The sequence below is a fragment of the Nycticebus coucang genome, chromosome 2 (genome assembly GCF_027406575.1).
Source record: "Nycticebus coucang isolate mNycCou1 chromosome 2, mNycCou1.pri, whole genome shotgun sequence".
Taxonomy (NCBI): domain Eukaryota; kingdom Metazoa; phylum Chordata; class Mammalia; order Primates; family Lorisidae; genus Nycticebus; species Nycticebus coucang.
Genome location: NC_069781.1, coordinates 119937631 through 119954683, shown reverse-complemented (window position 1 = coordinate 119954683; position 17053 = coordinate 119937631). Strand labels below are relative to the sequence as shown.

Genomic DNA, 17053 nt, shown 5'->3' with positions numbered 1-17053 from the left:
AACATGGGTTAGTAAGCACTGTGCTCGGCTGCGAAAATTAAACGAATCTGAGATGCCATTGCTTTGGCTATAGAGCCAAGCATATTGGCCATCTGTGGACCTGCTGAACAGGACACAGAGACCAGCCAAGAAGAGCCCACTAGCAGGTAGCCACAGAGGAAAAGCATTCCGTATCAGACTCTATTTCCAGGGACTTCCCTCCAAATAGAAGAGTCTGTACCAGAGAATATCTGGCTCTCTGGGGCCTCCAACATGAGGGAGGACAGGAGACTGAGAGCAGTCCAGCCTTAAGATAACCCACAGTGACCCTGCCAGGATTTCTGCGATAGGTCACTGCACACCTGCAAAGCTCCCACAAAGGATGGGGCAGCAAAGGAATGCCAGAAAAACACACATGGCCTTCCACACTTCTTCTCAGAGCTCCACGTTCAAGTCTTAGTCATCAGTCGGGCAGGGCTTTATCCATGGCCAGAGCCTCTCAATGAAGTCCAAGACACAGAAAAAGAGAGGCTCTGGCTTCAATTAAGTTATGTCATTTACGTCCTGCTGCAGATGTGCCATAAACTTCACCTATTTAATTTAGACTTGGCCAAATACTAGCAGTGTTTGGAGGCTGGGGGTAGTCACGGTGTCAGGAAAGAGGGGAAGGGTTTGAGAACATTTGTTAGGAGAATACTAGGACCTTCGTTAAGGACACAGGAAAGAAATCAGAAACCACACTCAAAATTATGTTCACCTTACACCAGGAATCCCCACTACAGAGTCACTGCAGGGGCCACTGGTGTCTTCCTCCCTTGCACACCTCAGTTTGGAAAAGGAAACAGAAGAAGTCAAGAAGAAAGAAAGCAAAGAAGGAAGAATGGACGTGTTTTGGGAAGCGAGGAAATCCAATTCCTTTATCCAGTTTCATTTCTGCCTTATACTGCTCTTAGCTTCCAACCTCCTATTAAATAGAGGTCAAATAAGCATTTTCCACAGGGAAAAATAAGCTATCCCCACTCCAGGCCCCCTTCAATCGTCTCCTGTTGCCACACCATGCTCCTTGCATCAACTCCCCGGCCCTGTACACGTGGCCATAGACACAGGGACACTCTACCCCAGCTGAGAAAGAAACATTGAGCTAGAGCATGCAACATGCAACCTTAGGAGTCCATGGTCCCCCTGACCCACCATCCCACCACCTGGAAGGAGCCTTCCTAGTCCAAAGCTTCAAGGTTAGGAGAGAGGCAGAAATGACTCCTTCCCAGGTCTAATCATGCCCTTGCCAAGTGGTTAAACCAGAAGGATAACAAGACCATTCGATGCGCCAACTGCCCCTGAGATCTTTTGGCAGGAGCCAGTCCCTCCAAATCAAGACTCTGGCATGAGTCTACAATGCACTAAGAGGACAGTTACCATCTGTTTATGGAAAAAATGTTAATAACCCCCAATCATAATCAAATAGGCGAGCACTTTACTTTAAGTACCTATTAACTAAGGCTAATTTACAATGGAACAGTCACACAAGCTCACCCACAGGCTGTCAGAGGCACCAACACACATCCACCATCAGGCTGAGGAGGCACTTAAAGCTTACATGTTTCCGGAAGCCCAAGCAGCGGTTCTTAACTCCCTTCCTTCCCAGCCTTCTGCCTCTGCTGCCCTGCTGGCAGTCTCCAACAGGTCCCCAAAGAGATCAAGGAAGTCTTCCGGGCCTTCTCTTCACTCACCTCATACTTTTCCCCAAGGCCAGGTGTGTTCCAGGTTGGAAAAAGTAGATTAGTAAGAGAAATTTTTGAAAGCCCCATTCAAGTGGGACAGAGCTAAACGGGATGGAGTTGAGGTATTCACAGTTCAGCCTCCTTCCCAGGCCTCCCACTCCCTACACAAACCAGGTACGAGGGGAAGCAGAGCTGCTGCTCCAGCCCGCCCTGTACTCGGCCCAGCTCTGCATTGCTCTGGGCCTCAGTTTCATTAGCTGTACAGTCGGGGGCGGGGGGGCGGGGTGTGTGTGAGAACATTCTCCGAATAAGCCCATGGTCTATTTCAGCTTTACTAAACCACTGTTTGTTTCCTCTGTTGGAGTAAGAAGAAGCCAAGAAATAGTAAGTTAACTCCCATGGTTTCACCTGGTATCACCGATCTAGAAATATTTAAAGACACTGATGAGGTGGCAACGAGGAAAAGCGGCCAAATAATGTATCTTCTTTTTATAGGCTACAAAAGATCCATATACTTGCTTCTTCCGCTGTTAAATAATGATACTCATCTTCTATGAAAACCACAGGACGGGCGGCACCTGTGGTTCAAAGCGGTAGGGCGCTGGCCCCATATGCCGGAGGTGGCGGGTTCAAACCCGGCCCCCGCAAAAAAAACTACAGGACATGTTTGATTATTACTCAGACATGCTAGCCCTTTTTTGCCTGGTTATTTGGTTACTTGGTCTTACAACTGTGTAAGGTTGTATAAAAATGAAAATGGAGCCCTCATTGTGGATACGGGCAGCCGGGCAGCCGAGATTAGGGCATTTGTGTTGCCGTGAAGAGCAGGTGTCACTGCTAAGTAGGGAGTTCTAGACCCACCTCAGCCTCACCATAGAGGGGAGCAAGGCACGTCGTCATCCTGGCCTCAGTCTCTTCATCTATACACATGGGTACAGGAGGGCCCAGTTAGACCACCATGGTCTTTTAATGCCTACTTTAAAAATATTTTGAGAGGATGAACTTGGTATTCCAGGCCCAGAATGCACTGCTGCAACATAATTAGTTGTTAAAATATTAAATATTTTTATGTATTTATGTACCTCCAATAAATAGCCCCTGCCATAAGCCCCAACTCCCCACCACCCTGACTGCCCCATGATCTGGCAATTGGAGTGAAGGCTTAGCACAGCGGGGACCCCTCCCCTACCCAGGGCCCTGCTCCAGCAGGAGAGCTGGCTGGCTCTCAGTGCCCAGGCCACACTGAATACTTCACAAATCACACCTGCTGTTCTAAGGCAAGGGGCTGCAGCACCAGCAAAAAGGAAGCTCCACTGTTTGCACACATGCCCTTTTAAAGCCCTTGTGATTCTCAGAGAAGATGAGCTCACATCCTAAAGTGACCCCCTCCCCAAGCCTAAATTCTGATCAGATAACATTTAATACATGTACAGAGGGGTCTGAAGCAAAGCATGCCCAGTTTGCTTCTGTAAGCTCTGGCTAACACATTCATCTACAAAGTAGGAATTCCCACACACACCAACATGGAGTTCTCCAACACATGACAAGCAAATACAGCAAGATGCACGGTACTCAGAGGACACATGTGTGTAAATTAAAACATGCACAGAGCAGCACATTTTGCAAATGTCTACATATGCATGTGTGCATGTCTACCTATGGAGATACAGAGATGTTCACGTGTAGGTATATGACCAGTATAAAAAGGAACTGGTTACCAGCTCTGCCCACTCGTTTGCATGATAGAGGCAGTTGTTAATTTGGCAGTCTGAGAGATACATGAGTTTGTCTGGGAGAAAGCCGTGAGGGCAGAAACAACATGCAGAGACACGGAGAGGTAGAGATAGGGAAAGACTAAAACCAGGGCATGGAGGATACGGCTAAACTCAAGCCAATGGCTGCCTATGGAGACGGGAATGGGAATAGGCCCAGGGGTGATGACTAACGTGGCTTTAAGTTTATCAGTCATATCTCATCTCTTCTAAGAAGAAAGCATTAGATGCAAATATAAAACCAAACAGTAACAGCTGCATGTACTAGGCAGGAGAAATACAGGTGTTTGTTATATTAATCCCTGCATTTTTCTCAGAAGGAAGCAAAGTTCCTATTAACAGGCCCTCCTCATCTACACATGGTGTTCCCAGGCCCTCAGATGGAGATGGTGGGAATTGTTTACGAGTTTCCTTATCATCGCCACTGTACTTCCCACTGCCCAGACATCTCAGATTTCCAAATTAGCCCTAATTAGCCCGTTGCCGATTTACAAGCTGTGCTTTTTTTTTTTAATGATTAAAATTAAAGCCATTCCTTTCTAAGTTCAACAAGCATTTGTCAAATGCTGTGTGAAGTTGCAGGCATGAGACAGCGTTCCTGCATACGCTGCTCCCGGTCTGGTAGGACAAACAGACGGTGTGTAAGCAAAGCAAGGACAACGCCCTCCGTGCATCATAGAGGAGTTTTCACTGTATGTGAGGTGGGACAAGAGGGCACGATTGAGTCTTGGGAGGGCAATAAAAAGAGTCCAACAAGATTTGTACGCAAAGAAAATAAGTGGGAAATGGCTCCCACAGAGCCCGCTTTGGATGCCAATTACATACTGATCTCAATAGCAACCCAGTGAAGTCAGTAGTATTATTCCTATTCTGAAGTTGAGGAAACAGAGGCCCCAAGATGGTAAGTTACTCAGTTCAGAGACATTTCAGAGACAAAGAGCAATTACGTGCCATCACAGATTCTCACCCAGATTCAAACATGCAAAACAGAGTCTGAGGTGGACGTAAAGTGATGAGACTCTGCCTAAGTCAGAGTTGGAGGACTTCTGGTACCCATGTGGTCACTTATTTTTCCTGGGCTGAGATGCTCACTGACAATAAAAGGTCAAGGGTATATGCAGCTTGAGGTATTTTCCCATTTAGCCTAAAATAAGGCCTAAACACAACTGGGACTTAATAAAGATCAGAGAGAGTCAGGCTTACTCCTAAACTAGACGAGTCTTGGCCACACCATCTCATCTAGCCTCTAACTCCAGCATAACTTCTTTAAGTTGCCTAACTTGAGAATAGAGGATATTTCACTCCCACCTAGGTGGACATGTTCTCCTGACCCAACCGGGCCCACGGACAGCAGTTCAGCCTGGCAGAGGGAAGCAAGGGCCGGAGAAGCTCCGAGGACAGCTGAGGGCAGGCAGCACCCAGGGTGGTGCCTCGGATGCCTAATCCATCTGACACGGGGACATGCTGTTCCAGAAACTGGATGACAATTAACAGGAAAAATCTGCTCTCACAGTACTGCCAAGCGTGTCGCAGGGTCTCAGCTGGTGGTGCGCCTCACCGAGGAAACAACAGTGCCCCCTTCTTCCCTTTAGTCAAGGCCCGGATGTTTTCTCAGGTGGAAGGAGGAACAGCTACGGTAGGAAAACTGCACAAACAAGAGCGCCAGTCCTGAAAGCCAGGAGCCCAGGGATTATCCTGAGATTGAAGGCTGTGAGCCCATTCAGGGGTCCCCTCGTCTTCTAAACCTAAGAAGCCCTATTTGGCACGTGGTGAGTGCTGGTAAACGAACATCTTCAGTCAAGAAGCTTCAGAGTGCTCTGATTATTTAAGTCATATGGCCTCGACCCATGGATTTCTCTAGGTCAAAAGAGTTCAGATGGTTCAATAAAACCTGGCGTGCCTTGCTATTACCTGTTTCAGTTCAGGAGCAGAGAGTGCAGAAGGCTTCTTGGAAGCCTGGCAGTCTGTCCCCATGCTTGCTACCCTTCTAATCCTCTCTAGGTATCTTCCTATTCATCAGTGTTCTAAGTTTTTAAGGGAGTCATAGAATCTTTCAGGAATATAATGAAAGCTGTGAACTAGTTCTATTCCCTGTACACTCAACCCCCTGCCATGTACAAACTCTCAAACGGTTGTATATAAGTTCAGGAGATCACTGTCCTTGTGAATGTCATTCATGGACTCTTTAGTCCCTGGGTACCAAAGTCAGAACCCCCACTACTCACGCGTTGAAGCCACGAAGATTCACCTTTTTAGACTACACAGTCTCACCAGAAAATGCCAACCTAATTTCCAGCTCAGCAACCTGATGGTTTGTCAGACCTTTCATGGTCCTTCCCCGCATGCCCCCACATCAGCCATACATGGAAACCCCAGCTGGGACCATATCTTGAAATTCAAGTTTCTGTTTTGAAACTGGTACCCAGCCTCCTCTGAACCATTTGGTCACATCCATCTCTTAGGACTAGGCAGGTGGATGCTAATTCACCATGTTAACCCCCTTCACACCAGTCCCCTTACCCAAGCCTTGGCAGAGAGCCACATCCTATCCCCAACCCGCACCACAGTGGGCTGGGATACTCTGTGTCATGGAAGCTGGCCAGAAGATTTAGAAATCATGTTGCTCTTGGCATGGGTTTTAGGACTGTGTGTAGAGTTACGTGCTGAGATACCACTGCATGAGCAGTTTTCCAATACCAGAGTCCACCACCCTCCTTCTCACTATGCTACTGTCATCCCAACACAACTCCAAAGATGGATGCAGACAAGAGGAAACCCGCAGTCCCTTTACCTACCAATTATGAAAATAAAGCTAAGTTCTTCTTCATTTGCCCTCACATCCAACTTCCTTCCCACATGATCCTCATTGCACAAGCCCACTGAAGCAATCTTTATCAGCAATCAGAGTAAAACCGTGCAATCCCCAATTTGGTTCCCACACATCTCAACACTGCCTAGGATCCATAATTACCAAGAACAAGAATGTAGACAGAGGTCTCCACGAGGACCGCTTAGGCTCCACGATCAGCAGAGGGAGACACAAACATGTGTTGATCAAAAGTAGCCATGTTTCCCCCCACCCATGACACCCTGGAAAATGAAAATCCCCCCTTACCCTTCATTCCAAATTTGGACCGCCGACCATACTTGTTGATCATGATAAAGAGAACCACCAGCAGGACACAGGCAAAAGCAGCAAGCCCGACTGCTATGGACACCTGTTAGGGGCCAAGACAGACAGTCAGGAACAGTCACAGAAAACCCAAGCACCTTGAAAGTGACGTGGGGGGCCCAGATGAGAACAGCCCTACTTCAGTCGGAACTGTAGCCCTCTCTGAACTGTGCTACTGAGTAAGGTCTCTAGAAGAAGTAATTTGTAAGACCCTAAGAACATTGAAAAACAGACAAATTACCCAACTTGATTAGAGAGAGTTCCCCGACTCAACGGCCTGAGCCCTTCTCCTTTGAGGTCATCCTAACAGATGCAAAAGCAAACCTAGAGAGAATTCTTTTATTGTTTTATTAGCAAGAAAATTCTGCATCTTCACAATGGAATTCTTTCCATAATATCCCTATCCAGGAAGGAAGGATAGTCCTATCCTGGACTCAGGATGACTTTTTTCCTCACCTCGCCAGAGAAATCTCTGGCTCTGAGAGAGTAGGGGTGGGGCTCCTGATAACCCACTCAAGGAGAAGGTTTGAGCGATGTGGACTTTTGTAGAAGGCTGGGACAGTTGGCAGGCTCTGCGGATCAGGCCCAGCTGGGCTCCTAACAGGCTGGGTATTTTCAAACTGTTCTCTTCCAAGCCCTAGGGCTGGCAGCAGATCCTCAAAGACTTCCTCAAACAATGAGATTTTTCCCATCAAACAAGGCAGGTTTAAACACAGAAATGGAGTTCACTGTCACTGCTTTTTCTCTGCCGTGTACGCTGAGGGCCCAACTAAGAGACTATTTGGAAAAGTCGGCAACACAAATGAAGCCTGGAATCTGCTACACCCGTAAACATGCCCCTCTGGACTAAGAAGTCACTCACCCCGAAAGTGTCTTCCTCTGGCTTGTGGGTCACAGTAATAGGCGGTGTGGGGCTCACTTCATCCACTGAAAACCAAACACAGAAGTAGGAGGGCATTGAGCTCAGCCACAGGCCCTGCCTGGTTACCAAGCCCCCTGGAGACCTCCTGCTGGAGAACATCCTCTGGGAGCGAGGCTGCCCCTGCCCCACAGGCTTTCCAAGAGTCCCCAGAGGGGGGTCCCTGTCTGGCCACCTGACTGTTGGGGCCGGCTCCATGAGGAAAAAAAAACCTTCATTCCCATCCCCGATCCCCACCCCAGAGAATAAGGTAACCTGGGCAACATGGACTATGAGCTATGGCATAGAAAAGAGGAAAATGGCTTGGGATCTTGGCCAGGGTCTGGATTAGGCAAATTGTAGCGCTGATGGCAGCTGTTGCTGGCATTCCACCACTCCTTGCCGTGGGCATTCCTTTCCCCTCCCAGGCCCTTTCTCTTCCCCTCTTTCCTCCTCAATGAGACCAGGCAGCGTGAGGCCCCATAACCAACACGATCCATACCCCTGACACTGATTTCAGAACACAGAGCCATTCCACTGGGAATACCACCTTTATGCAGCGAGGCCAGGATAGAAAGCCAAGTATCTATTTGTCCCCCATCTAGAATCACCTCCTTGGCAAGACATGGCCCCAATTCAGAATTCTCTGAAGGTACATTCTGAGAGATCACAAGTCCTCTAAAGACCAGGAATAACTATCATAGGCAATATTTGCATCTATGCCAAGCAGCCAGTGGTGTTCCTGAACAGCATCACCTGCTATCCTGGGCCAGACACAGGGCAGAAATGACAAGCGACTGCTGCTGTCACTTCCACCTCCAGGGGGAGAAAAGAAAACAGAATAAACATAGGTTCTCCCATAGTCCACAAACAAAATCTCAAAACATTTCAGGACTGTCTAGTGCCAAATCACTTGTACACTGAACCTCAGTAATTCCACTTGAGGACACATGAGTCGATTAGATCTTGCAAGTCACAGCTCTACAAGGTGTGTCCTGGCCAAATCCTCAGGCTCTTTAAGCTGCTGAAAAACACTAGAAGGTTTATAGGCTCCCTGTTGTCTGGGAGAACAACTAAGATGATCAACAGAAGTCCAGCAAGGACTGGACATGAAACCCCACATCCATCCTGACACAGCAAACTTTTATCCAGGTAGAGACCCACAAGGAGCTCCGATATTAGAAAACTCCCCAGGTGAAACTGAGGCATGGGGTGATTAGAAATGCAAGAAGCATTTCTACTCTCCAATTCTTTTTCCCAGTTCACTGAGATGCTTTCGGCTGCCATGGGCTAGGGAAGATGTGGACTAGGAGAGAGGGCTATTTGTATTCAATAGTTATCAAAAATAGCATAATGAATCAGTTTCAAAGCAAAAGGTAATGCAGACTTACCCAAAATAAAGTTATCTGTGCTCTCTGAAAAAAAAAAAGACAAAGAGATAATTAACACATGTAATAAAAACCAGAATAGACATACTGTGTCTATGATCTTTCCCATGTACCATGATCCCTTGTTCCCACAGCAACTGACAAACTAAAATCCTTAGCATGTCACCCCTCTCTCCACACTACACTACCTCTGTAGTGGGTGGTCCACCAAATGGGAAAGAAATAAGAGACTAAGATCCTGGTTTCAAGGGAGGTGGCCCATAGGAACTAGAAACCAAACTAGTTTCATTGTGAGATGGGGAATTAAACCCAGATCCACTGTGTCATCCAGAGTGCTAGGGATGGTGCTGCACGGTGTCCTCCATGGTCCTTTCTTCAAAGTGCCAACTCTGGTCTCAAGATGATATTCCTCAAGTTGCCATATAGAGGTGATTCTAGTAGGTCATTGAGCAGTTCTTAGGAATTCCTCTAGAATCTGCCCATCCCCCAGATGGAAATATGTAATTTGATCTTTGACCTTTAAAAATAGCTCACCTCATAATGAAAGCTAATCCTTATTGGACATTGACTATGATCCAGGGTCTACGTTCAATGCTTTATATAACATATCACTCAATTCTTATAACCATCCTAGGAAGTATGGGGTAACACATTTCACAGATAAGGAAAGAGGCTTCCACAGACTTAACTAATTAGATGCCACTCATCTAAGAAAGGGTTAGAGCTGAGTTCAAATCCAAGTCCGGGCTCTTGACCATTCTCCTCTAGAGATGCTCCAACTTCAGGTCCCTATAGAATCATCCAGAAGGTGATCACTATCAGCCTTCAATAAAGAGAATGGGGGGCGGCGCCTGGGGTTCAGTGAGTAGGGCGCCGGCCCCATATACCGAGAGTGGCGGTTTCAGACCCAGCCCCGGCCAAACTGCAACAAAAAAATAGCCAGGCGTTGTGGCAGGTGCCTGTAGTCCCAGCTGCTTGGGAGGCTGAGGCAAGAGAATCGCTAAGGCCCAGGAGTTGGAGGTTGCTGTGAGCTGTGTGATGCCATGGCACTCTACCCAAGGGTGGTACAGTGAGACTCTGTCTCTACAAAAAAATAAAAAATAAAAAAATAAAGAGAATGGGGCTTTCTTGTAGAAATGAAATAATCTCAGGGTGAGGCAAAGAAAGTACAGTATGTGTCTGGAACAGCCTATGGTTCTAGAAAAATGAATGGGGGCCCAGACACAGGCTATGGGAGCTTCCAATGGCCAAATGTGCGACCATTTGAGCAACAAAATAATAGCAGTCATAGACTGTAATGAATGGAACTGTGTCCCCCAAGATCCATATATAAAAACTGTAATCCCCAGCACCTCAGAATGTGATTGCATTTGGAGAAAGGGTTTTAAAGAGGTACTTCAGTTAAAATGAGATCATTAGGATGGGCCCTAATCCAGTAAGACTAGCATCCTTATAAGAAGAAGGAATTTGAACTTGTAGACATGCAGAGGAAAGACCACATGATACAGAGGGAGAAGACAGCTACCTGCCAAGGACAGAGGCCTCAGCAGAAATCAGACCCGCAGATACCTTGACCTCACACTTCGTCTCCAGAATTGCAAGAAAACAAATTTATGTTGTATAAGCTGCTCAATCTGCAGTGCCTCACTATGACAGTGCTAGTAAACTAATACATAAATTCTTAGCCATAGAACAAAAATAAATACCCATGAATCCATACTAATGCAAATAAATAATTGAACAAACAAATGGGAAAGAAGGGGCAGCTCTTTCTTACAGAATTCCAATTAATAAATGTAGAAGCAATGATGGAAATAGAATAATCACCATTTGGCAAATCCTACAGTAATAATCGTTTCAGGCAAGACTCATCAATGAATGTTAAAACAAGAGTGTGAAAGAATGATGAGAAGCAAGCTATTTAAGCACTTTTAAAATATATATTTGTCACTTCCAGAGGGAAAAATAGTTTGCAGTAGAGAAACCTGGCAGACAGCACCTTGACCAGGTGATGACATTAACACCCTCAATGCTAAACATATCAACATCATGCCCTCCCCCATGTGACATGCTGAAAGGACAGAGCCTCACTTCTGGCTTGATCCTTGCTGAAAACAATCAGACAATTTCAAAATAAGGGACAGTCTACAAAATAACCAGTGAATATTCTTCAAAAGTGCTGTAATCATGAAAGATAAAGACTGGAGAACTGTCCCAGACTTAAAGAGAACTGAATGTGATGTGTAATTCTGGACTGGATCAGCGGAACAGCCAATAATGCTGAAGTCAAGTCTGTAGATTAGTTAGTAGAGTGGGACCAACATTAGCATCCTGGACGTAAGCACTGTATTGAGGTTAGGGAAGAGGTGAAATTCTGAGGAAATCAAGCCAATGGTACAACGAAGTTCTTTGTATCGTTTTGTAACTTTTTTTGTAAATTCCAAACTTCCAAAAGTTAAAAATCTTTAAAAATTACAAAGAAGTACAGATTACTTGTCCTCACTCCAGAGTGCCTAATTCAGGAGATCTGGGCGGGTACTGGGATTTTACGTTTCTAAGAAGGATTCAGGGAAGGCTGATGCTGTTGGCCAACCATGATGTGATACTACACCTCCTCATGCCCCAGGCCCACCACACCCTCAGGAGTAAGAAGAACACATTCACTCATTCATCGTGAGCCCTCCCAGTCACAGCTATGGTAAGTATGACCCCACAAATATTCGCTAAGGGAAATACGTTTTCTGCAAAGGAGCCCTACAGAGAAAGTTGGATTCATGGTTCACACACTGTCTGGCTGCTTCTTGGTTGTCCGTTCTGCACTGTTTTGGGGGAGAGCAATAGTACTCTCTACAAATTCCCGAGCATACCCTTATGCCGCCACCCTCCCCTCAACCACAGGTGACCAAACACCTGCTTTGGGGGAGAATGGATAGGATGGAAACGCTCAGAGCCTGAGCAAAGAGAGCTGCCAAGCCAATCTGCAGTTCATGTTGATTTGTATGTTTCTCATAAGGCTCTAACATTTATTAGAGAATATTCTTACATTAGCCAAATGTTTTTGGCTAAGTCTGCGAACCCTGTAATCTCCAAATCAGTGTATGAATGTTTAGTACCTAGAGGGAAGCTAGAAGCATTTCTTTTTTTCTTTTTTTTTTTTTTTTTGGCGAGGGCTGGCTTTGAACCTGCCACTTCCAGTACATGGGGCCGGCACCCTACTCCTTGAGCCCAGGCACCACCCTAGAAGCATTTCTATATCCTGGAATCAGTGGGCTTTGGAAGAGGAAGTCTGTCTAGGAGGGCTTCAGATGTTCACACTGGAACAGGAGATGCCTGGGGATGGGCAGGGTGGGAAAGGACGCCAAGACACCACTGAATATGCACAGGGGCTGTGTCATCAATGGAATGAATGCACATGTCTCCTCCGGTCCCAGACCGTAACTCTTCAAGAAAGGGTTCCTTATGTAGATTAATCTTCACCACAACCTTTGAGTAGAAGCAGGAAGGTTATGTAATCTTCCTGAGGTCACAAAGCTGACAAGTGGTTGAGTGATCATTTGAACCTTGGCACTGTGGCTCCGTAACTACTACTCAAGACACCTAAAGACCATCTGCCAGGACTAGCTTACCCAGACAATGACTGGTAGTTCTAGAACTCTTGAAGTCATCTCATTGCTGCATCCCAAGAATCCTAACAATACCCACCTCTTCTCCATCCAGACACACTGCCAAGCATTTGGAAGACAGATACTACTTATTTAATCTTTATGGTAACTCAGGCAGGCGATCTTGGCATCATTCCCATTTCACAGATGGAGAAACAGAGGCAGTGATTGTCTGTCACCTACTCATGCACTAAGCCCCATTCTAAGAGTCCAGGCCACCATCTGGGAGGGGCAAGGGTAGCATTTGCACCTAGGTCTGTCTGATTTCAGAGCCCTTACTCTTAACCCTGATGCTCTGCTGCCTAGAAGCAAAAGAGAGGTACACGGGGTAAATATGATGTCTCCACACCCTCCCGTCGGAAGAGGAGAGAAGGAAACCGCAGACCAGCTATGTATCTGTGGCTCAGTGGTAGGAGGAAGGCTTGGCACAGAGGGTTATGACATATCCCTGACTGCTCCCCGAGATAAATGACACTCTGGAACATTTAGACATCTTGTCATTTGATGCAACTGGTCCCTCTTTTCCCTGTCACTGCCTTTTCATCATCCATTGATTCCTTTAACACAAAGGCTCATAAAACAAGCAACTGTCACACAGGGGGGCCCTGGCCTGCTAGAGATGGGTCTGAGGAAATGACCTCAGGTGAGCTTTCCTGTGACTACATCCTTCCTCTCTCCTGCTGGGGTCAGAGTCCCACCCAATGCCGTGGTAGCAGATTGCCACAAGGGAGTATCAGAGTCACCTGGGGGGTTGTCAAAACACAGCTGCTGGGCCCCACCCCAGAGTTTCTGACTCAGTATATCTGAGTGGGGCTTGAGAATCTGAGATGTGACACATCCCCAGGAGATGCTGATGCTACTGGTCCAGGGAGCACACTTTTGAGAACATGGGGCTAAGGGGTGCTGAAAACTGACCAGGCGAGTCAGTTTTGGAAGAGGCTGCTACATCTTCAGGGACACAAGCAGTATCTTCACAGAGGGAGAGACAGAGAAGTCAGGTCCACCACATCATCCACCACCACTGCTGCCCTGAGACTCTAAAGACATCTTTGAGGGGAACGAGCCCAAGGTGTGCCACCCTCCCTCCAGAGCACTCGAGGGCTCCTGCTCTCTCTGGGCCCCAGGAGCTTCCCTTTGGCCAAAGCAGCATTGCTTCAGAGCAGTGTGGACTCGCCCTCCAAGGAGGGAGTGTATTTGGGGGGCCCTAACCTAATGTGCATAACACAATGATACATTTCTAAACTATTAAGAATAGAGTATGAATGTCTGACCACAACAAATCAGAAAGTGAGGAGATGGTTATGTTAATCAGTTAGATGTAAGCATTTCACATTGTATATCAAATCAGCACCCTGTACCTCATAAATGCATTAATGTACCCAGTTATGATTTAATAAAGAATTAAAAAATCAGTAATAAATAAATAAATAAAACAGAGTTCATTCTCTAATCAGTGGGTGGGCACAGATGAAACCAAAGGCCATTTCCACCCTTCATGTCAACAAAGCCTAGCCTGATTTTGTGACTCATCAGAGCCAAGTCTCTCTGCATCTAAGCACCACTGAGTCTACAGTGCAGACCAGAAGTCTTCTACCTGCCAAAAGAGAGCCCAGCAAGGCCCAGGAAGGGCAGAGTCCTGAGGCCTCATCCTAGGCCTGCTGGGGATGATGTTGGAAATGTCAGACTACATGGGACTGTAGGGTCTCAAACATGAGCACATTCTCAACTCTCCCCAAAGAGATGGCTCCTTCATCTCCTGGGCCTCAATGGCAAGAATGCAGCTTCACATGCAGCCTCACTTCTCCAGTTCTGACCTTGGGGCCTCTCGTCGCTCCTGGAGCCACCACCCTCTGGTCGTCTGCAGGCTGTGAAGTCACCTTTACACAAATACCTGCTACATAATGCTAGCTCTCGCTGTCTCTTCCCTTTGTGTGCCTCTGTGTGTGTAGGTGTGTATCATATCAGTCTTGATGCTTCCCATTATCAATTTCCCTGATTCCCAGGCATCAAAGGCCAAGAGGTCACCCATCAATTCCCAGCACAGAGCCCCAAGGTCAACAAAGATACAGAAAGCTTCATGGATACAAACAGTTGAGGAACCCACCAAAAGATGCTGCAACTACTTTCATTCAATTCTTTTGGTGATTTTGTTTCTCCTCCAACTTTGAAATGCCCTAACCAAGACAGAGAATCACCTCCCAAAATTCCAATCAACCAAAATTCTTCAATGACGTGAAGGATTAGCCCTAGTCCACTTGGCAATAGCTCGTCACGGAACAACACAGGAATGGAGCCACAGACCTGGGGGCCTAGACCCAAGTCACATCTTGCCCCTGATCAGCAAGTAGAATGAGGCTCGGGTGGGCCACCTGTTGTCAATTGTAAAATGTGGGTTTGAACTGGATAGATTCCAAAGTCCCTTGCAACAGAAAGTCATGGAGCCTTCATCAGGTGTCAACCCCTGTGACATGTGCTCTACATGCCTTGACTCATTTAAAAGCCAACGATCAGGGTAGTCAGGCCCATTTCATAGGAGAGGAAGTCAAGTCTTAGAAAAGCAGATCAGCCCCAGAGTCTCCTAACAAATGAAGGACCAGACCAGAATTTCCCACCATTACTGTCCAGCTCTAAGGTCCCTAGTGTCTGTACTGAGTCCAACTGTGCTCTTATATGTACCACTGTACAAATAAGAACAGTCTTGGTTTTTACTGTGACAGCTACTGGGAAAACGAAGATTTTATCCTAGTTTACAAGATGTAAGTGGTGGTGGCACATGTTCCACGGGATGTGCATTTGGTGACCGGAGATAACAGTATGAGCACTGAGGTTGCTTCTCCTCGCAAACTGCCATGGCCTGCCCCCCAAGCTCCCAGGAAGAGCCTACACAAATGGGGCCAGCTGTGCTACCCTCACCTGGAAAGGGTTCCTTAAGAAAGTGGCCGTTGATGGTCTGGTTGGCTGTGCCCAGCGGGTTTTTGGCAATGAGGGTGTAGTTGCCATTGTTGTAGTGTGTGGGCTTGTTGAAGAGCAGGCAGCCCTCGGAGACCTCGCCCTCCTGGTAGTACTCCACGTGGATGATCTTGGACTCGCGCAGCGGCTGCCCGTTGTGTAGCCAGTGCAGCGTGGGCGGGGGGTTGCCGCGCACCACGAACTCGATGCAGTGCTCCAGGCGCAGCTCAGGCTCCTCCAGGCTCACCACGCGCGGGGGGTCTGCCGAGGCAGAGGCCAGCTGAAGCCTTCCACCCTATGCCCTGAGCAGCCCTCCAGCACCTGGGATGTGAATCCTGAGTCTTCCCCACCTGTTCTGAAAAGGCTAAGGGGAGCAGAGGCCAGGAACCCCCAACACAGGGGAAGACACTCTGTGGTCATCCAGGCCTCCTGGGTCCTCCTTAGCTGGAGGGTCCCCTCTCAGGACCCTTTGGGGGCTTTACAAAAGGCCAATTCAGGAGTGCCCTGAGATGCCACTGAGTTGGAGGCACACCAACACGACTCAATCCCAAGGGACAGGGAAGCTGTCCTGGGCTTACTGTCCCTGACTTACTTCTCAGTCCTGCTCTGGAAGGGTCCTCCTGCTGCTGCTGGAAGCCCAGCCCACTTCTCTAGCTCAGCCCTAGCAACACCTCGGACCTCCCTGGGTCCCGCATCACTGGCCTTTCGCTGCACTCAACTATCCCCCATAAGGGCGTGCACTCACAGTAGACAGTGAGGGCGACGCTGGCATTGCTCATGCCCACCACATTCTCTGCAATGCATGTCAGGGTGAAGCCATTGTCCTCACTCGTCACATTCACCAGCGTCAAGTTGATAGCGTGGACATTGGTCCAGTTCAGATTTGTCTGAAAACCCCAATGGAAAGACACAATCAAATAGTTCCTACAAGGACGGCTCCCCCACCTAACCCACAAACGCCTTTAAGGGCAACCGAAAGGGTAGCTGAGCACATGGCCAGGGAGTCTTCCCAGTGAAAGCACATCCCCGGGTACTGGATCCTTCCCAGGTAGCAGTTCAGGTTGTCGTTGCATTAACCCTATGAGGTAGATGGCAGAACAGCACTGCGCTCGTTTGACAGATGAGGAAACTGAGGCATAGCTGATAAAATCAAACTAGCTAGAAAATAGCGCAGCTGGCTGGAACACAAGTCTACGTGGTATATTCCTATAGTGACAGAACCACACGATTCCCCCCTTCTTTAAGAATAAAAAGTGATTACTCCCATTACTTCCCAGCCCCTAATGGGGCCCATGCCTGGGTGCCTACCTGGTGGGTGTTGATGGACTGCAGCCCAGTGACTATCCAGTCCACATCAGGCAGGGGCGACCCAGAACCATTGCAAGTGACGACAGCATTGTCACCCTCTCGTACAGTCAGGTTGACATGGCTCACGCTGATCTCGGGAAGGTCTGGGAGCCAGACAAGGCGGGTGAAAAGACAGGCAAACACTTACTACTCAAAAGAAGCTCT

General features: G+C 47.6%; 1 protein-coding gene across 12 annotated transcripts in view; it reads right to left on the bottom strand.

Annotated features, from left to right (window-relative positions):
* NTRK3 (neurotrophic receptor tyrosine kinase 3) overlaps nt 1-17053 on the bottom strand; it is a 367735-nt gene that overhangs the window by 238002 nt on the left and 112680 nt on the right. For all 12 annotated transcript variants that reach the window (XM_053581711.1, XM_053581720.1, XM_053581708.1 and 9 more), the window contains 6 exons: nt 16850-16992; nt 16287-16428; nt 15506-15802; nt 8934-8957; nt 7507-7571; nt 6588-6690 (listed from right to left, as the gene is read on the bottom strand). In XM_053581711.1, coding sequence (XP_053437686.1) covers nt 6588-6690; nt 7507-7571; nt 8934-8957; nt 15506-15802; nt 16287-16428; nt 16850-16992 — 774 coding nt within the window. The remainder of the gene's footprint in view (nt 1-6587; nt 6691-7506; nt 7572-8933; nt 8958-15505; nt 15803-16286; nt 16429-16849; nt 16993-17053) is intronic.